This window comes from Zootoca vivipara, chromosome 9 (genome assembly GCF_963506605.1).
Source record: "Zootoca vivipara chromosome 9, rZooViv1.1, whole genome shotgun sequence".
Classification (NCBI taxonomy): Eukaryota; Metazoa; Chordata; class Lepidosauria; order Squamata; family Lacertidae; genus Zootoca; species Zootoca vivipara.
In genome coordinates this window covers 60,817,707-60,839,476 of record NC_083284.1, presented here as the reverse complement: position 1 = coordinate 60,839,476, position 21,770 = coordinate 60,817,707, and the positions used below count along the sequence as shown (strand labels likewise).

The 21,770-nt window shown below is 41.9% G+C and overlaps 1 protein-coding gene across 1 annotated transcript in view; it reads left to right on the top strand.

Moving 5' to 3' along the window:
- Nucleotides 1-21,770, top strand: part of GABRA4 (gamma-aminobutyric acid type A receptor subunit alpha4) — a 60,143-nt gene that overhangs the window by 30,607 nt on the left and 7,766 nt on the right. The window contains exons 4-8 of the mRNA XM_060279140.1: nucleotides 1,686-1,906; nucleotides 2,006-2,088; nucleotides 3,681-3,824; nucleotides 6,422-6,574; nucleotides 18,363-18,622. Coding sequence (XP_060135123.1) covers nucleotides 1,686-1,906; nucleotides 2,006-2,088; nucleotides 3,681-3,824; nucleotides 6,422-6,574; nucleotides 18,363-18,622 — 861 coding nt within the window. The remainder of the gene's footprint in view (nucleotides 1-1,685; nucleotides 1,907-2,005; nucleotides 2,089-3,680; nucleotides 3,825-6,421; nucleotides 6,575-18,362; nucleotides 18,623-21,770) is intronic.

The window sequence follows — 21,770 nt, the reverse complement described above, 5'->3', positions numbered from 1 at the left end:
TCCATTTCTCTGAGTTGCCTTAATTTGGACAATTTATACTACTGCTTTAAGTCATGGGGAGGGGCAAGAAGCTAATGCAGAACTATAAGGCTGTGCCCACAGTTACTAGAAATCTTATTAATCTTCTGAGGTTTCATCAGATATTGCCTGTTCTCATTCCAACAGTAAGGACTATAAATTCTCTCAATAGATAAACAAATACAGTGGCACCTTGGTTCTCAGACTTAATCCATTCCAGAAGTCCGTTCCAAAACCAAGGTGGCGCTTTCCCATAGAAAGTAATGCAAAACAGATTAATCCATTCCAGACTTTAAAAAACAACCCCTAAAACAGCAATTTAACATGAATTTTAATATCTAACAAGACCACTGATACATAGAAGGAAAGCAATAATCAATGCCCTGTACTATAAAATAAATAGGACAGTATTGCAGATGATAAAAAGAAAAATTTGTTCTTACCTGGATAGTCATTGTTTGGACTTTTATCCATTTCCGAGGTCACACAATCAATCAGTCAGTCAGTAGATGAACTGAGTTCCACACAGTCACAAAAACAAATTAACCAACAAAGCCTCAAAAACAAAAACGCAAAATAAATAGCAAAAACAAAAGTGCCAAACTTAATCTGTTCCAGAAGTCTGTTTGACTTCCAAAATGATTGAAAACCAAGGTGCAGCTTCTGATTGGTGCAGGCACCCCAGGAACAACAGCCAACAGCTGCTGTTTGAAAACTGGAACCGGGTTTTCGGTGTTCCATCTTCCACACATTTTCTCTCCTGCTGCTTGGAAGTCGCAGCAAATGCATAGTTGTGACTCTAGTCTATGCCTTGCTCAATCTGTGCATTTTCCAGTGCATGTTTTTCAAGTGCCCAATGATTTTACAATTGGTTCGCTAAGGTTTCAGACCTAGTCACATTTATTTGGGGCTAAGCCTGACTGAATTTTGTGGGACTGACTTCTAAGTAAATATGGATAAGCACTCCATCCCTACACACGAGCGTTGATTTCTTTCAGCTGAAAATATCAGCTTCGTGTGCATATCCTTTTCCATATGGAATTGCCCTCTCTGCTGAGGTTTGTACGCATATGCTCTGGAGCCTATTTGCTCTAGATCTCCATGTGACATTTTTTAGTCCTGTGAACACATCTATGAAGGCCATTGGAAAGATGTGTGTACAAAAGTGGTGTCCAAATAAAGGTCTGCATGATCATTTTGTGACATGCTACTTCCCATTTGGATTATCCCATCTGTGTTTTATTTGTTGAAATTAGATAATATTCCTTTGATTTTGGCTGAAACAATTAATCATGTAGCCCACTGCATATTTTAATTTGTCCATCTGTTAAAAAAAATAGCATGGACATGAAAACCATTAACATATGTTAATGAATTAATCATTCTGTTTCCAGTTCTGTGCTAGAGTACAAGTTTAATTGCGTGCTTCTTGGCATTCTATTCGATTATAGTAATTATTTTTGATTGATTTAATATGTATAGCAATTTATTTATATGACTAATGTGGAAAATTAAAGTATTAAAGGAGTACATAGTTCTGTTTAATTGATAGAAATGTGTTTAGGGAGTTTACAGTTACCAGTGACTAATTTGTCCTTGAGGGATATTCATAGAAAGGATATGCTTATAAAACATATTAAGTTTGTGTCTCTTCCAAATTACTGTAGGAATACACGATGGATGTTTTCTTTCGCCAGACGTGGGTTGACAAAAGATTAAGATATGATGGTCCCATTGAAATTCTAAGACTTAACAACTTGATGGTTACCAAAGTGTGGACACCAGACACTTTCTTCCGGAATGGGAAAAAATCTGTCTCACATAATATGACAGCCCCAAATAAGCTATTCAGAATCATGAGAAATGGTACCATCCTTTATACAATGAGGTAGTTGATTTATCTATCTTTCTTTCTGTTCTTTTATTTTTCTTTGCATGAGAGAGGCAACACATCATCCTGGGGCTAATTCCATTTTGTTCCTTATAGGCTCACCATAAGTGCTGAGTGCCCCATGAGACTGGTCGATTTCCCAATGGATGGTCACGCCTGTCCTCTGAAATTTGGGAGTTGTAAGTCACATAGACCCTCTCTGCTTAACGTTTTATGTATGAAACTGGTCAGATAATAGCCAGAGCTGCATGGCTTAGGTCAATTGAAATTAATAGCAGGGGATATCACTGGACTGGGTGAGAAATGGCAGCTTAAAACAAGGGAGAAGGGAGTTGGGGAAAAAACTCTGCTGTGTTAGCTTCTTGGTGTTGGCTACTGTGTGGTACCCATCTCTGCCATTTCTCCTTGTTAAAACTTTTGTGTGTGTGTGTTAAAAACAACCACCCCTCATGTTTCTCCATCCCTGCTTTACTCAAAGCTGTGCTGCTATTTAAAACCACCATCTTCCTGTCAGTGTTTCTTCATCCCTGCCTTACTCAAACTTCTGCTATTGTTTAAAATAGCCATTCCCCACCCCTTTAGGTTTCTCTCCCTTCTCACTGTACTCAAAGCTCTCCCTCATACATTTCTAGGCAGCTCATGTGACAGAGATAAAGGTTGTGGAGCCCTCTAATATTCCATAGTACAATGTATTTCACTCCTGTTACCATGTGTTTTCTTCAACGTGAAGTTCTAGGAGCAATGTAGTAATTTAGAATATATATATTTCATTAACAAGCAGACACCCAGATGTGTACAACACCCACTTAACCTTCCATTGAATAGGGTTGACAGACTCAATAGAGGACAGGACTTCTGTGCCTTTAATTGCCCTGCTCTCCTTTGAGTCTGGAAACCTTAAAGAGAAACCAGCAGACCCTTTGTTTAATTTCCAAGCAAAGGGTCTGCTGTTTCTCTTTAAGGTTTCCAGTCTCAAAAGAGAGCAGGGCAATTAAAGGCACAGAAGTCCTGTCCTCTATTGAGTCTGGCAACCCTACCATTGAACCTTAACAAGTTCAATGGCAGGCTTGCTCTTAAAATTCTATTCATCTTAAAGATACAGTAACATATATCATCATGGGGTGTGCACACAAAGGGGAATGCAAAATTGGAGAGTGCAGGAGACATGGCTGTGGGGGAGATCTGGGTGTAAAGAAGAGCTGAGAAAAGTGAGGAAGCGGGAGGAAAAGTGGGGTGCTGGTGAAAATGGGGTGTTGCAAAAAAAAGAGGGGAAAGGAGGCAAGGGAATGGGAGAAGTGCCACGGAAAGATCTGCGGAATAGAATGGGATGGTGGCTTCACAACTGATTGGAAGGTGAAAATGAAGCTAATTGCTATGGGTGGCTTGAGGAAGATCCAGGAGTTTACCAACAGGGTAGCTTGTGTTCAAGAGGAAGCTGCACAGGAGGAGGGAGAGGAGACGGAGGCATGGATATAGGGGTGAAGGTGAAAATGGCTGTAAAGTGGAGTTGCTGCAGAATTGAAGAGAGGAATGGGATTGGGAAGGTGAAAGGTTAGCTTGTATGGTTTGGGAAGAGGAAGCTCTAGGGGTTAATATGGGGCGAATGGTGGTGGTGGAGCTGGCAAGCAGAGTTGAGCAGTGGTTCACTCCCTCGTAAAAAAATAAAAATAAAAATATTAAGGTGACTGGCTAATCAAAGTAAAAAAAACCTGAAGCACTCCAAACACCAATAGGTCAAGAACCAATGCTTTAATTGTATGTATTTTTCCAGATGCATATCCAAAGAGTGAAATGATTTACACGTGGACAAAAGGACCTAAGAATTCAGTGGAAGTTCCTGAAGAGTCTTCCAGTTTAGTTCAGTATGACCTGCTTGGGCATACAGCATCCACTGATACTGTTAAATCCATTACAGGTAAGAATCTAGTTGGTGATAATCAACTTAAGGGGTGGAATTAGCGGTGTAATTTTGTTTTAGCCAAAGATGTTTTGGAAATCTCAGTGTAGCCTAAGAGGCATAATAAGCATATGACAAATCCTAGACCATTTATCTCCAGGCTTACACTAAAGCAGATACCCTGTTGCTGCATGCTCTCTCTCTTCGGAAGGCAAAGTGAAAATGGTTGAAAATGCAAGATCGTAGCTACTGACATATTTCCATAGCTGTGCTGCTGGCAAGTGTTGATCTTTGTGATTTATCATGCTACAAATTGCATGCAGATTGTCCAAATAAATCCCTATTAGGATTGCTGCTGGAGCAAACACATTAAACATAACAGCTATTACTGCTGTTGTTTTTTTAAATATATTTTTGTGTAGTGATAAAAAATAGCAACAGGCAGCAGTGTGAGAAGTGGCAGTGTTTAAGATCTGTGGGTGTTTTTGTTTTTCATTTTTAAAAAATGATGGCTGTTGGTTGGTTGTATGATTGTATTGCTAAACGCTCTGTTATTGGTGCAGTTTGAAACATGCTCTAGCAGAGATCACGACAGAATTAAGCAACAGAGGGAGCAGATGTAGGCGACAGATTTCCGAGTGCCGTTATTGATAGCAAGATGAAGCAATATTTTCCTAATGTATTGGATATTATCTGTAAGCGAGATATCACTGATCTATAATGGAATATCAGGCCAAGATTCTTCGATTGCTCCTTAAGAAGGTGTCTCCATGATCTTGGTAAAAATCTCAGTATGTAGTTATAAAACAACTAAATCCTGGGGTGCAATGGACTTTCCAGCAAGATACCTTTACATTTCCCTCCACTTCTTTTAAAATTGAGTTTGAATAGCAGCCCAAATCCGGAATAATAGTTTCATACCAGAATTTCCACCAGAAGGCTCAGGTTGTTTATAGCTTTCCTTTAAGTGGGTGGGTGGTACGTGGGAGGAGAAGATGGGTGGAAGTGAGGCAATTAATTGAGCATTTTGATCATGCTTTGGGTTTTGGCAGGCAATTTCTTTTCACTGTGTGGAATGAAGAACATTGGTCCGGTTCTATCTTGCACACAGTTGCACTTTGGAAAAGACCTGACCCACCGTAGCCTTAATGAAACGCCTGTTCTTAATGCATGCCCAAGACTGGAGAAACAGGGATGGAAAAACAGTGGTAGGCATGTGGCCAGCTACAACACATCTGGTCAACTATGTTTGGCTCTGTAGACTAGGACATGAGCATGGGAGAAGGCATGCAAGCCAAGCCTGCAATATGTTTGATAATCCTTAGCTCATTCCTGTCTTGGCTTCGAAATTCGTTTGCTCTTGTGTGGTGTTTTTTGGTAGGCCCTAACCCTTACTCCAAGGGACGCGGGTGGTGCTGTGGGTTAAACCACAGAGCCTAGGGCTTGCCGATCAGAAGGTCAGCGGTTCGAATCCCCGCAACGGGGTGAGTGGGGTAACCCTCACTCCAAGGGACGCGGGTGGCGCTGTGGGTTAAACCACAGAGTCTAGGGCTTGCCGATCAGAAGGACGGTGTTTTGAATCCCCGCAAAGGGGTGAGCTCCCGTTGCTCGGTCCCTTCTCCTGCCAACCTAGCAGTTCGAAAGCACGTCAAAAGTGCAAGTAGATAAATAGGTACCGCTCTGGCAGGAAGGTAAACGGCATTTCCATGCGCTGCTCTGGTTCACCAGAAGTGGCTTAGTCATGCTGGCCACATGACCTGGAAGTTGTACGCCGCCTCCCTCAGCCAATAAACCGAGATGAGCGCTGCAACCCCAGAGTTGTCCGTGACTGGACCTAATGGTCAGGGGTCCCTTTACCTTTAACCCTCACTCCAAGTAGGATGGAGAGCCATCCCATTTAACCACCTCACTTCATTTTTTCCCCTTCTACTTTGAGCACTGGACTGGTCCCAAGGTCCCAAGGTCCCAAGCATACTTTCCATACAGCCACTATTATGGAACATTTTCCATTGCAGGCCCCACTGAAATGAATGGGTACTCAACTACACAAGCCCAGGGAGGTGCTTTTGTGCCATCCCCATCAGCGAAAGGAAGACATTTTCTCTGTGCATCTGTTGAAAATATCATCCTGAAGTAGTAATTATATGTTTTCCAAATGCTGCAGTATCAGAACAGACAGCTAATATTTTACTTATACTTATTTTTTTTTCTCCCTCCAGCGTATACATACATATCTTTATGGTACATGAAAGTGTGAGGGATGTCAAACAGTCCCTATTATTTCATGTTTTACATCCCACCTCCTGGATAGTATTTTAAGATCTACATACTTTCATTGGACTCAGTATGGCTTTTGTTTATTATTATATATCCTGTTCTTCCTATGTGGAGCTTGGAGTGACTCATGTGGGCTCCACTGCTGCCTTAGCCAGGCTGAAACTTCTTTCACTTTAGTGAAACTTCATGTTTTCAGAGTCAAACAAACTGAATGCAATTTGAGTAGCTGGAGAATATGTTAAAATAAATCTAAGAATGGGTGTATTGAAAGTTTTTTTGTTTAAAAAAATATTGCTTCTAGGTTGCAAACCATCACTTTTGGCTTTCCCCCCTTTAAGGTGAATATATCGTTATGACAGTACACTTCCACCTCAGACGAAAAATGGGTTATTTTATGATACAAACATATATCCCATGCATCATGACTGTGATCCTCTCCCAAGTTTCATTTTGGATCAATAAGGAGTCTGTTCCTGCCAGAACTGTTTTTGGTAAGTCTCACCACTGACTTTGTATGTCTTTTTTAGTCTTTTTGAGGAGCCCAACTGATTTGAATGAGAGATTTGGCCAAGTAAGGAGTATGCCCTCAGGCTCTGAATTTGTAATGTCAGCTTCTCTTTCTCCTCCTGCCTTGGTGAGAGTGAATTGAAAAAGCAATTAGGAAAATCGATTACTTGATATTAGAACGAAGCACATTAAAATGCAATTTGAAAGAGGATGCTCCAATTGACACTGAAAGCAAGAGGAGACAACCGGCATGGAGGCAGCACACAGGGAGCTGAGGGGGAAACCTGGGTTTCTGACAAAGGAGAGGAGAATACAGATATGGCTGAAGCAATTTCCTAAAGAAGATATCTTTCTAAACCTCAGCATTGCCATGCATTGGAGAAGGATTAATCAAGTGGAGACCATTGAACCAAAAGACCTATTAAGCAGTACATTTCAGAGAGAGATGAATAAAAGAGGTTAAAATTAGGCCTGGGATGGGCACACTTTCCATATGAAAGAGAAATCTGAATATGTATGTATTACTTAGCCCTCCTCCATTTCATCCCAGCAAGAAATCGCAAAAGGAAACTCCAGTGGCGCCTTTTCTTGTTGAGGCTGTAGAAAGGTAATAGGTTTTACAGAATTGAAAGTGCTTTGATATAGATCCATTTTTGCTTGTGGTGTGTAGATTTATTCCCACCTTATCCTATGTTGTCTCTGCTCAGACAGGTTTCCATAATAAATTAAAGCCTGAGAAATAGGCTTTATCAGAGACGACGGTGTTTCTTCGATGTTTTTATGGCTCTGCTGTTGATTTTGTCCTTATATTGTTGTACTCCACCTTGCTTGATTTTTTACGAAAGTGCAGATTATTAAATTCATGAATAAATAAATAATGGCTTGATAGATTCAGAAATCCATATTAGGGCAATGCCTTTATTAGGCTAACTAAAAGTTTTTGAGTTGCCCTGAACTCCTAATATGACTTGATCAGTGTTTCCCAAACATGGGTCTCCAGCTGTTTTTGAACTACAGTTCCCATCCCTGACCACTGGTCCTGCTAGTTAGGGACGATGGGAGTTGTAGTCCAAAGAAAAGCTGGAGACACAAGTTCAGGAAACCCTGATTTAGAGGGTTGATTGGGGACTCTCCCTGACACACAAACACCCCACCTAAATGACCCAGGCAACAGGATTCTAAATTGGATGAATTTTGGACAATCCCCCCCTCCCATATCTGACATAACTATCTTTAGTGGGATAGTATTTGTATGTGCACCCAGCAGGCAGGTGATGATGTATATGCTGTGAAGGGTTGTGGTGGGTAGCTGTCAATTACGAAGGGGGTTTGGGGTTGGCTTACCCACACCAAGTGGAGCTCAGAAGGATGCAAAGTATCCATGGTAACTTAATATTGTTGCCTTTGACCGTCCTGTACAAGTCATGCTGATGAGCATTTAGCAATGTGTTTACTGTACTGTGTGTGTTGCCAGAGAATTGTTTGTTGTAGGATGGGTGCTGCTCCTGCAAGCAAGCTTCTTGAGCTCCACACAATGCCATCCAAATGCCAGCCTGTATTTTCCCCCTTATTTACCTAACAAGCCTAGAAGTGTCTACTTGGAAGTCCCACCTAGCTCAATGAGGCTTACTCCCAGGAAACCAAGTATTGCAGCTTTAATCTAGACTTACTCTTTCCATGGAAAATCCAATCAGTTAAAAAACCTTGTTGTTGTTGTTTAGTCATTTAGTCGTGTCCGACTCTTCGTGACCCCATGGACCAGAGCACGCCAGGCACTCCTGTCTTCCACTGCCTCCCGCAGTTTGGTCAAACTCATGTTGGTAGCTTCAAGAACACTGTCCATCTCATCCTCTGTTGTCCCCTTCTCCTTGTGCCCTCAATCTTTCCCAACATCAGAGTCTTTTCCAGGGAGTCTTCTCTTCTCATGAGGTGGCCAAAGTATTGGAGCCTCAGCTTCAGGATCTGTCCTTCCAGTGAGCACTCAGGGCTGATTTCCTTCAGAATGGATAGGTTTGATCTTCTTGCAGTCCATGGGACTCTCAAGAGTCTCATCCAGCACCATAATTCAAAAGCATCAATTCTTTGGCGATCAGCCTTCTTTATGGTCCAGCTCTCACTTCCATACATCACTACTGGGAAAACCATAGCTTTAACTATACGGACCTTTGTAGGCAAGGTGATGTCTCCGCTTTTTAAGATGCTGTCTAGGTTTGTCATCACTTTTCTCCCAAGAAGCAGGCGTCTTTTAATTTTGTGACTGCTTTCATCATCTGCAGTGATCATGGAGCCCAAGAAAGTAAAATCTCTCACTGCCTCCATTTCTTCCCCTTCTATTTGCCAGGAGGTGATGGGACCAAAAAAAACCTAGTTGCCAATAAACCATTGGTGATATTAAGTTCCCATCTGAACGCACCCTGAAGTGATACATTTGTAGCAATAAACCATCATTTGCTCAAAGGTGAAAATGCTCTAAAAAAAATACTTTATAGTTTCTATGGGTTTTTTTTTCTAGCTAGCAGTCTTTCAGTAAGTTTGGAAAATTCCATCGTTCCAAGAAGTACAGTTCATTGTTTCCCACTTTGGTTGTTCTCATTCCCATCAAAGGAGCTTCAGGCTTCCAGTGAGCACTGCCTTTGTCTCGTTAGATTTGATTATAGGAGAAGCAGGGTCTTGCGTAGCCACTCAGATTACATTTCTCCATCTTCAAGGAGGCATGAAGAAGCTCTTTATATTTTTAATGTTTACAGAGACCCAGCAGCTTTTGTCTGGGTGAAAAGTTTTCAATGGGAAGCTCTTATAAGTACAGCTGATGCCAAGAGCCAGGGATAGCTAATGTGAGCCAGTTTCATGTAAAATAAACATGAACAATGGTTCAGGGTTTCATCATCCCCCCACCTTGCAAAAATGCTTATGAAACAGTGAGGTGTTCTAGGTGTGAGACTGGAGGAAGGGCGAGGCCCAGCTAAGACATTTCTCAGTCTGAGGCAAATATTATCCTCCCCATGCCATTCCACTTCCATCTGCAAACTAATCAAGTGTCTGTATTTTTCAGGGACAGTCCCAGTTTTATGGAAGCCGTTCCAGTTTCTGATCTGATCCTGGAATATTCCACTTTTCCTTAGGACAAGGGTGCCCAAACTTTTTTCAAAGAGGGCCAGATTTGATTAAGTGAACATGCGTGAGGGCCGCCCAAAGTTGTTGAGTTTTTGTTAGGGTTGAAGTTGAAGATCTTTTTAAAGGATTTTACCTTAGGACATATACTGCCACAGGGGCTGGATTAAATCGACCGGCGGGCCAGATTTGGCCCCCGGAACGGACTTTGGACATGCCTGCCTTAGGACGCCCCTATTTTCATTGGAGAAATGTTGGAGGGTATGGTTATGTGACCCCGAGCCAAGGAGATGAGTAACTATACAACCTTCAGAAAACATCTGAAGGCAGCCCTTTATAGTATGGTTACCAGACACCCCCATTTCCCAGGGACAGTCCCCGGATTTACTAATCTGTCCTCGGATAAAATCCATCCCCAAATGTCCCCGGATTTCATTTAATATCCCCGGATTTATATTTTAAGTGTTATAGATTTATTAGTAGGGAATGAATGTTGCGTGATTGGTTCAGTGGCACAAGACACATCATATGGGGGCAAAATGGCAGGCGCCACAGCAATGAGCAGCTCCTGAAGCCAGCCAGAGCCAACTGCGCTACCAGGCTGGCTCCGGGCTGCTGAGACTGCCACTGCCTCCACCACTGCAGAGGGAGAACCAGGGATGCCCGGCGCGTCAACTGGGGAAACCCCTGACAAGGTCACCGGATTCCCCCCCCCCAATAAATTCACACACACATGCATTAATTACGTTTTAAGGTTTTTGGCATTATTTTGGCCACAACTTTATTAAAATACAATCAAATGTGAGTGGTTGCTTAGGCATTGGTTAACCCATCTGTCCCCCGCCCTGGGACAGATTCTGCACTGACTTCCTTTAGGCATTTTGTGGAAGTCAGTAGGTAAACATTCCCTGAGGGAGGATGGAGCTGGATACCTGAGGCCCTTCTTTTGTCCTCCCTCAAATGTTCCCCGAGGCTCTGTGTTAGGCCCAATCCCCTAACGGGGTACTGACGAGAGCCCTTTGAGCCCCAGGATTCCTTTAACGGAATACCTCTATTTCCAGCCTTTCCATACTCCTCTTACCAGCCAATTCTCTTACCAGCCAATTTTAACCAATGCCTAACCGCCAACCTTACAAGTTGTGACGATTTGCTATGCAGTAGGCAAAAACCAAATGGCAACAGCCAAACAGCAAAATTCCTACTGGGCCCCTGTCCCAAGGCAGGCGACCCCATGACAGGCACAGCAATGTCAATTCACAAAACATCCTTTAAAAAGGAGGTGGGCGGGCGGGAAATCTGAAGCGCTTGGCAAAAGTGAAACCAATATGGTCACGCAGTGGGTTTTATAGGCTAGGGGCCGACCCTTACTCCAACCTGCAACATGCTTTTCTACCTAGCAACAGCACTAAAATGCCCAGTCATCCAGTGGCCATCTTGCCTAATCTGCCTAGCAACCCCCAGGGTCATCCTGATTCCCCTCCCGCAATGCGTGCTCTCCATAATTGGAGAACCCGTTGTGTCCCTGGATTGTTTGAAAAAAAATCTGGTAACCTTACTTTATAGGGAAGTTGCAAAAAAATAATAATAATGCTTTATTGTGTTTTTATATGTGTTGGAAGCTGCCTAGAGTGGCTGGGGCAACCCGGTCAGATGGGTGAGGTATAAATAATAAAATTCTTATTATGGGATTTTTATTTATTTTTAGTCATTTAGTTGTGTCCGACTCTTCGTGACCCTATGGACCAGAGCACACCAGGCACTTCTGTCTTCCACTGCCTCCCGCAGTTTGGTCAGCCTCATGTCATATTATGGGATAGGATGTCCCTATTTTCATTGGAGAAATGTTGTAGGGTATACTCTCTTTCCATATTCCCAGTAGACTTCCTGCAGAAAGATTTAACAGATAAAGAGCTTCCTTAAAAATTGCCAGGTGATAATCCTGCCATTTCCCCTCCAAGCAGCAATGTGAATTGTTCCCATTAATACTGATGTCACCAGTTTTTATTTAGATTATGCGAGGAATAAGAACATTCACAGTTTAGGCCACAACATAAATATATTAGCATTCATATCCCAATTAGGCAATCTGATACTCTCTTTAAAAAAGACTTGAGTTTTTAATAGAATACAGTACACGATAGGATAATACTTGACAATTAAATATCTGGGGAGCACTTCTCTGCTGTGCTTCTGTGTATATACCCAGAGAGAATCAGGAGGATTAACAGTAGTCTTTTGTTATGTTTGAAATTACTATTTTAATCTGAAAGGCCCCTTCAAAATAAAACGTGTAAGTTCCCAAATAAAGGAATTGTCTTCCAGTAGGATACAATCCTTGTCTACATAATGAAACACAATTCCTCCCCCCCCCCCCCCGTGCTTTCTGCCTGTACTGCCCAACTCCCCAGCATGAGATCTGGAAAGCGGCTGCCTCTTGGAAGCTGCCAGGAGGGAAGCAATTCTTTGGGGTGATCCCTCATGGATCTGAGGCCAAGTCTCCAAACTTTTGCTCTGCTGGACACAGCAAGGAGAACAGTGTTACAAAGGTTGGATGCCACCCCCCAATCTCTGCTAAGCTGTGGCGAGATTCCAGGGGGTTCCAGGGGCTCACCAAGGGTCTGTGTTCCCATGAGAGATAGGATGTGTCTTTAGAAATATAATTTATTTACACCTTTAGTCAGCATGGTCAGCTCAAGAGGGGCTTGTTCCCCACAGCCGTATAGCACTGGAGCCCAAGGTATCTCACCCAGCCTGCCTTCAGCTATCTCAGCTATCCCCAAGCCTCACGCCAAAGACCCCAACCTTTTCTTGTGACATCACACCCAGTTACTGTGGCAACCTTCTGAATTCCATGTCTCTGTTCAAACCTCAGGGAAGGGGGGGGGGGGAAGGACAGTTATTGTGCATTGCCAATGGTCTTCAACGACCCTGCATTGTTTCTTAGTGCCCCCAGTTTGGCCAGGTTGTTGATGTTGTCGACTGCTGAAACATGGTATCCTATTTGCTGATGTAGTTGCGCACCCCTTACAGTATCTGATCTTTGTTTTATGAGGCATCTGGCCTGCCATTGTTAGAGGCACCAATCTCGAGTAAGGAAAGCTGCTCCGAAATGAGAGTTTTCTACCCAAGATCCCTTGGGATCAGCCTCATTTCAAGGGACTGTAGTCTAGCACATGTTGAGGTCACCTCCTCTCTGCTTCCCCATACTCTTGCTTTGGATGTTTCTCTTAATTTCTTTATTCTCTTCTGCATCGCAAGGCAGATGGGAATGTGCATACCAAACCTACACGTCAGGTGATTCTGAATCCATATTAAATATGTTTTTATATGTGTTGTCAGATAATAATAATAATAATAATAATAATAATAATAATAATAATAATAAATTGTTTATACCCCACCCACCTGGTTGGGTCCCGTCCCCCCACCACTCTGGGCAGCTTCCAACACACATTAAAATACATTAAAATATCACAGATTAAAAACTTCCCTAAACAGGGCTGCCTTTAGGTATTTTCGTAAATGTCAGGTAGTTGTTTATCTCTCTGACCTCTAATGGGAGGGCGTTCCACAGGGCGGGTGCCACTACCGAGAAGGCCCTCTGCCTGGTTCCCAGCCAGATGGGCTAAATAATAATAATAATAATAATAATAATAATAATAATAATAATGTCTCAAGTGCGCATTGTGACACAGACACAGTTTTGAAAGTGTACAGTCTAAACACAAACTTTCCATGTACAGCTTTCCTTTGCTGGAATGGGCACATGTGCGCATGCACACACATGCACATAGCATTGCAGAACAGAGAGAGCCTTTCCCCGAGGTGGTTATGCTCTGTACTAATTCAAGCTGCAGCCTCAGTCCAAGAGCTGTAAGTGGATTGTTCCATATCATTAGAGCTATATTACAGAACTGTCGGGAGGAACACTGTACTGCTGTATTTGATCACATACCGCTGTCTCCTTGGCTGCTTTATTAAAATGTATAGTCTCTCATGTTATTTTAAAGCAATATTGAGTTCATTCTTCCTCTCTGCCTTCTGGTGGAGAAAAGGAGAGAGAGAGAGCCATAAACAGAATTTGCAGTGGAATCACTGTCATTTAGAGCTCTGAGCTTCAGTGGAGCCTTTTAGGTTTGCAAAAAAATTGGTTTTTAGCACACACACACACCCTCCTCGGATAAAACACTTTAATTGCTATTGGGGTCAGGTAGACCACAACTAAGTAAGATTTCTTAAAAAGCAATAACAAGATGTATTGGACCAAGGGTTTCAATCTGTGGTGGTATGTCTTTAAAAATACAATGGAAAACCATAGAGCACGTAACACAGCAGGTTTCAATTGCTAAAGCAGGCGGAAAAATAATCAGTTGACTGGTCCACCAAGACCCTTATCAATTTTCAAGAATGAAAACTTTTTTGACCACAATCAGAGTTCTAAGCATTCTTACACCGAAGTAATGACTCCATTTTAATGTAAAAGTATGAATTTGTTTTCAGTGCTTATAATGAGTGCATGCAACTGTATTCAGATGATATTAGGGTGTGTGTGTAATGGCAGCCCCCATGTTAATTCCTGTGATGTCTCATGGATCCTGGCTATCTCTAGTAGCTAGGAATAAAAATACAGAATGGTTGAGGCCATAGTTTTAACTTCTGCATTAGAACAGAGATATAGAACAATGAAGGCGAGAACAAGCCATCTCAAGAACAGTTACTTTCCTAGAGCAAATTTGGCCTTTAATGGAAATTCTGGACTTTGAAGTCATTTTATTTTATTTGTTTATTGTTCTGTATCATATTGTGCTTATCAGTATTTTAATTCATGTGAAGTGTCTTATTTGAGTTGATTCAGCAACTGAAAAATTTCGTTGTTCCCACAAGGGGGTAATGACAATAAAGTTCTATTCTATTCTATTCTATTCTAGTTATGGTGCTGTTAAATGAGAGTTTGCACCACACTGGAGTAATTGAGACACTAACCATAGTGTGGCATTGTGGCTAGAGTGCTGGACTAGTACCTGGGAGACTGAGGGTTCAAATCTGCACTTGACCATGAAGCTTGTTGGGTGACCTCTCATTGCCTCTCAGCCAAACCTCCCTTTCAGGGCTGTTGTGGGGATTATTATTATTATTATTTTTTAAAAAGACTTTATTTCAATTCTTTAAAAAGATTACATAAAACCATAAACAAGTAACTGATACAAAATTAAACAAAAATGAACAAAAATGAACAAACTATAGAAATATAATCAGAATTAGACATCGAGCTTATCAAATAGCTGAAATTAAAGAGAAAGAAAAAAAGAACAAGAAAAATTTACAAAAAGGTATTATGTAGCAAATATTTTGGATAATCGATTATAAATTAGATATATGTTAATAATATATCAATCCTATATCATAATAAAAAATGTTAAGAAAAAGGGAAAAGAAAAAAGTAAGAAAAGAGAAAAGGGAAAAGAAAAAAAGAAAAAAAGAGCGAAAGAGAAAAAAGGGGAAAAAATGCTTCCTGTTGTTTGAATACCGCTTTCCTTTACATAATTTCTTTTATCTCGCTTTACTTCAGTTATTGTTTGTACATGATCTCCAACCTCCCCTTTATATCTTTCAGTCTAAGCAAATCACCAAATCTACATTTAATCCTTCTTTTTTTCAAAAAGTCCTCAACATACTTCCATTCTTTTTTACAAATTTGTCTGGGGGTATTTCTGATTGCTGCTGTCATTTTTGAGAGATTCATAAATTCTACTAGCTTCTCCTGCCATTCTAAGATAGTCGGGATTCTCTCCCCTTTCCAATGCTGTCCAATTAGAAGTCTTGCTGCTGCGGATGCGTAGAGGAGAATGTTTTTCCTGTCTTCTGGGATGTTCTCTGGTACCATGCTTAATAGAAATAACTCTGGTTTTTTATCAAATGTTATTTTTAGCATCTTTTTTAACTTTTCATATACCAAATTCCAGAATTCCCTAATTTTCTTGCACTGCCACCAGCAATGATAATAGTTTCCTATTTTTTCATGACACTTCCAGCATTTGTTCGAGCTTGTTTTATAGATTTTTGCAATTTTCTCTGGAGTGAGATGCCATCTATACATTAGTTTTAACATATTTTCTTTTATTCCTGCACAGGCCGTGAATCTCCATCCCTCTTTCCATAGTTTCTCCCATTGGTTGCTATAAATGGGTCTCCCAATATCTTGAGCCCATTTAATCATGGTTGTTTTAACTATTTCATCTTTCATCTCCCATTCTAGCAAATAGTTGTATAATTTAGCCAATGGTTTTTCATTATTTTCTATTAAAATTTCTTGCAATTTAGATTTCCCCTCTTTAAACCCAATTTTTCTATGTTTTTGGAATAGGCTCTGTATTTGACAATAATGAAGCCAGCTTGTGCAGTGCTCTTTCATTTGCTGGTATGTTTTTAATTTTAATTGTCCATTCTCTTTTATTAATAATTCCTGGTAGGTTGCCCACTTTCTTTCTGTATTTTTACTAAATAATGTTGTCATCTCTGGGGGGGAAACCCACCACAGAATTTTGGATTCTAGGATATCTCTATTTTCTCTCCATATCTTCAATAGTGGCTTTTTAATGACATGATCTCTAAACTCTCTATAACCTCCTTCTTTCTCTTCCATCAAATAAGCATGCCACCCTTGGTTATTTCTAAATCCTTCTACATTTAATAATTCTTTATTATCTAATCTCATCCATTCTTTAATCCAACACATACCAGCCGCAGCATGGTACAGGTTAAAGTCTGGCACTCCCCAGCCTCCTCTTTCTTTGGTGTCGGTTAGCAATCTAAATTGAATTCTTGCTTTATTTCCTCCCCATATAAATCTACTCAGATCCTTCCTCCAATTGTCGAATATCTCTCTTTCCCCTATAATTGGAATCATTTGGAATAAAAAAATCATCCTAGGTAATACTGACATTTTAATCGTTGCTATCTTCGCGGAGAGGGTTAGTTTTAAATTGCTCCACCTCTCTAAATCTTGTTTGATTTCTCTCCATTTCTTTCCATAATTGTTTTCAAATAGATTCAAATTATTGGCTGTTATTTCTATTCCCAGGTATTTTACTTTTTTCACAATTTCCCATCCCACTTTTTTTCCTAATTCTTCCTCTTCTTTTTTCCTCATTTTTTTGTAATTATCTTTGTTTTCCTTGCATTTATTTTAAAGCCAGATATTTCTCCATATTTTCGTAAGTTCTCTTCTAGATTCTTGATATTTTCTGTGGGGTCCTCTAGCATAATAATAACATCATCGGCAAAGGCCATAGATTTGTAATTCATTTTCCCTACTTTCACCCCTTTAACTCCTCCATCCTCTTCAATTCCTTTTAACATAAACTCAATTGATAATATGAATAAAAGGGGTGAAAGTGGGCATCCTTGTCGCATGCCCCTTGTTATTTCAATATCCTCTATTACTTCCCCGTTTATTATCAATTTGCCTTTTTGTTTCCCATATATCGCCCGAATACCTTTTAGAAAGTTCCCTTCAACTCCGATGTTTTCTAAAGCCTTCATCATATATTTCCAATTAACGTTGTCGAAGGCTTTCTCAGCATCCAGGAAAATAAAAGCTACACTCTGCCCAGGATTCCAATCTAAATATTCTATCAGGTCCAATAATATCCTCACATTATTATTCATTTTCATTTGGGGCAAAAATCCTTGTTGATTCTTACCGATTATTCTATTTAATATATCTTTAATCCTGTTTGCCAGGACCCCTGCAAAAATTTTGTAGTCTACGTTCAAAAGGGATATGGGTCTAAAGTTTTCTACTTGGTCGTGTTGTGGGGATTAACTAAGGAGAAGGAGAACCATGTATGCCACCTGTCGTGGACTGGCTGGATGATGAAGAGTGGTAGGAGGCACCAGCTGGGAGACCCCCCATGGGAAACCCCAGGGGAAGAAGGCTCAGAGCCAGGAAATTGATGGAGGTCAGAGGGAGAAGAGGAGGAGGAGGAGGGATCGGAGGCTGAGAGGCAGCAGGATAGAGTGAGCAAGGAGAGTTGGTGACAGGGAACTGTTGTGACTCATAGGCTAAAGCAGAGGGGGTGGGGGCAAGATGCTACAGAAAAATCCCAGGAGCCTGCCTCCCCTACTGTGATGAGCTCCCCTCTCCACTAGTCTCCGGCAGAGGAGGGGCCTTAGAGGAAGTGGAAGGCGAGGACCGTCAGTCCTGGGAACTAGCAGAGCAAGTCCTGCTGGGAGTGTTGCTAAGTTGTATGCCATATTCTTGAATAAAGAATTAACTGCACCAATAGTCTCTGCTTCCTGTGTGCCGACAGACATCTGGACCCAGCCCTGACACTACCTTGAGTTCCGGGGGAGGGGGAGAAGGGATATGATTGCAATCAATCAATCAATCAATCAATCAATACCTCACTCATGTAGTGTTTCATCCTCCCCACTTTAATTTCAGCTGGGGTCTCATGTATCATAATGCTTTTTAATGAAATCACCACACACTCCTTTTTGGTAAGGAGAGCGTTGAAACGCTTCCAAACTATTTCAACTTGTGCCATTTTGTATTCGGCTATGGCGCCAAATATATTGGAGTAATTTTTATTATTATTAAATTGATCTGATTCTGAAATGCATAAGAGGAGCGTTGCTTTGTTTCTTTTCCTTTTACAGGGATAACAACGGTTTTGACCATGACAACTTTGAGCATCAGTGCCCGGCATTCTTTGCCCAAAGTATCCTATGCCACTGCCATGGACTGGTTCATTGCCGTGTGCTTCGCCTTTGTCTTCTCTGCGCTGATTGAGTTTGCAGCTGTCAACTATTTCACTAACATTCAGATGGAAAAAGCCAAAAGGAAGGCCGTGAGATCTGCCCCTGAAGTTCCAGCGACTCCTATGCAGAAGGAAAATTGTGCCGAAGAGGCACCCATGGTATTTAGTCTATTTAATATGCATTAGAACGTGACTAGTGAAATGTTGACCAAAAGTGCATTTCAAAGCTGGGTCAGGGTTGAATTGCACGGTCAGCTTCCATTCTAGGGTGGTTTGACCCCATCTTGCTTTCCGTTGTCCTCTAGCTTCCTTTCAGACTATTACTTTTGTCCACAGCCTAGACTGCACCCTTACTTAAACTGGCTTCTTTGCCTTTTCCCTTCAGACTTACTTGACTGTAGCCCATTTCAGTGTTACTAAGGCAGAAAGCAGTGCATCTGCAACACCAGTAGCAATTACAGTGGTACCTCGGTTTTCGAACGTAATCCGTTCTGGAAGACTGTTCGAGTTCTGAAACGTTTGAAAACCAAAAACTCAACAGCCGACAGCTAGGCCTCAGGATCTTGCACTCAGCAGCAGCCACGTGGCATGTTCGACTTCTGAGGCATGTTCGAAAACTGAAGCATTTACTTCGGGGTTTATGGAAAACCGAAATGTTCGTCAGTGGAGACCTTCGAAAACTGAGATACCACTGTACACTCTTTTTCTCCCCTTAAAACCAGACCTCTTTGCTTTACTTCCTTGTCGCCATTTTCCTAGATAGGAGGTCTGAAAGTCAAAATTAATAGATTATGTTAAAGAGTAAGCCGCTCCATGTAGCATATTTAAACTTAAAAGTAAGCTTGTGGGGCCCTTATTCAGATCAGGATCACTGCATGTGGGGAAGAAAGATTTATTTATTATCTCCTGTACCCAGGGCCATCTTAAGCGTAGCTGGTGCCCTGGCACCGTGGTGCGAACTGTCCCTCCGGCGCCCCCCTCGTTTCCGAGCGTGCGGCTGTCTGGCGGGTGCAATGCGGCTTTTGCAGGCACTGCAGCGTGGCGCCCCCCTGGCGCCCTGGCGCCCTGCGCCACCCAGCCTTGCCTTAGGGCCGGCCCTGCCTGTACCATCATTCCCACCCTCCCACTTGCCTCCATGCTCTAAGTAGCAAATAGAAAAAAGCTCCCATGGGCACCAATGGGAGCTTCCACTCGCCTTTCGCTCCTTGGTGTTGGGCTGATTCTGGGGGAAATGAAGGATTAAACTTCCCTTCTCCGCATGCTGTGGTCTCAGTCTGCATTGCACCGCCATGATTACTTTAAAGATTGGTTACTGGACTTGCTGTGGGCTTGTTTCTTGGATTGGCTCCAACCCATGATTCTGGGACTCATGGTGTGACCAGGATTTTCAAAGCTAGAAAGCTTTGAAGCTGGGAAGGAAGGCTTCTCACAATTTTATCTTTCAAATTGGTGCCTACCATGTGTCAAGAACATTTTGGGAAATCTTTTCCGAGACCATTCTTCAGGCTGCATATCCACAAAAAGTTTCCCTGGCCCAGTCCAAAGAAAGTGGAGTGGATTGGATCCTGCAGGCAGAAGATGGAATTGTATACAGTCCTTGTTTAGTGCCATGTTTTAAGGGTGCGATAAAACAAACAGGAAACGCAGAGGCTTTTATTTTCATTTGACGCATCTAAAGGAAATTACCCTCCATTAAACTGTTATCGGAAGCAGACATCCGTTTGAGACATTGCTGTATAAAATGAAGCCTCAGCTCATTTAGGCTGGCCCTGAAATAAAGCCACATCATCAAAGTGCTATCGCACCATGTGAACTGGCCGTCAAGGCTGGGCATCAGGTTGCTGCCTGTACTTTTCACTCAGACTCAAAATATTACAGCAACAGAACAGCTGCCCTATCCAGTGCATGCTCAGCTCAGGGGTGAGGAACAAGGGTTTAAGCGGAATCCATCCCAAGCGGAAAAGGTTCCTTTGCCATTCAGCCAAGAAGAGATACACAACAACAGGGCTGATCAATCCGACATGTCATGGATCTTGTAGTCTCCTTCCTCTCCACTCCCAGCCCCCCCCACTCAGTGTTCAAAGTCTCCCCTTGGGATCAGCCATCTTCTCCCCCCCCCCCGAAGAATACTCCTGGGAACGATAACAGAGTATCATTCCCAAGGGTATTTTATTCCCAGGAAAGCCACAAGATTGCTGCAGCCAGTCAAGATGATGCTTGATGTGGTGGCAAGCCTTTAAAAAAGAAAGTGGTGAGCAGGAAAGGGAAAGGACTTTGACTGCCCCATATTAAAACATCACCAGAAAAGAAGAAGTATATAAGTAAATAGGTAGCGAAAATGACATGGATCTGCATATAATATGAAAATTTATATGTATAGATGTGTGGTGTAGTGTTTGGTGTAGTGTGGTATAGTGGTTAAGAGCAGTGGGCTCGTAATCTGCTGAACTGGGTTCGATTCCCCACTCCTCCACATGCAGCTACTGGGTGGCCTTGGGCTAGTCACAGTTCTCTGAAGTCTCTCAGCCTCACTCACCTCACAGAGTGTTTGTTGTGGGGGAGGAAAGGAAAGGAGAATGTTAGCCGCTTTGACACTTCTTAGGGTAGTGATAAAGTGGGATATCAAATCCAAACTCCTCCTCCTCCTCCTCTTCTTCTTCAATCCAGAAATAATTACTATAATTTAAATAATAACACATCTTACCATAGTGGAGGAGTCTGGGGCAAGGTGGCCGGCATGCTTATTCAGGTGCTGTTGATGGGGAACTTCAACGCCTTTGTTCTCCTTTCTTATGGCTCCTCATTTTAAAACTGGACTTGGGCCAGGCAGCCCTTCATATAGAGGACTCCTTCAGTTAAAGGATTGTCATCTCTAAAGCAGGACACAATGGCACCCTGTTGGGGCCATCCATAGCCAGTCTCATGTGATGTGAATGCAAACCTAACGAAAGAGTTTGATAGGACTTGGAAATAATTTTCAACCTTCTGGTTGCTTCTGAGATTTACTTGTACTTCTGTAATTAAACTCTTCCCTGCCCCCACTCTTTCCACCGCAAGTACCAACATTTGGCCTAAAGCATAAGCAATTAATTTTTTCCCTTTGGTTAACCCAATGCAATAACTTCTCCTAACAGGCCTCCAAAGGCTATAGGTTTCACATGTCCCTTTGTAAGCTAATTTAACTTTGGTTACTTCATTGTATATGCACAAACACAGCCCTACATTGGTTTTACTAGCCCCTTCCTTATGGCCACTGCAAAAGCAATCACCCTTTCTTGCATTCCCCGCAGGTTCCCCCTCTTTTATT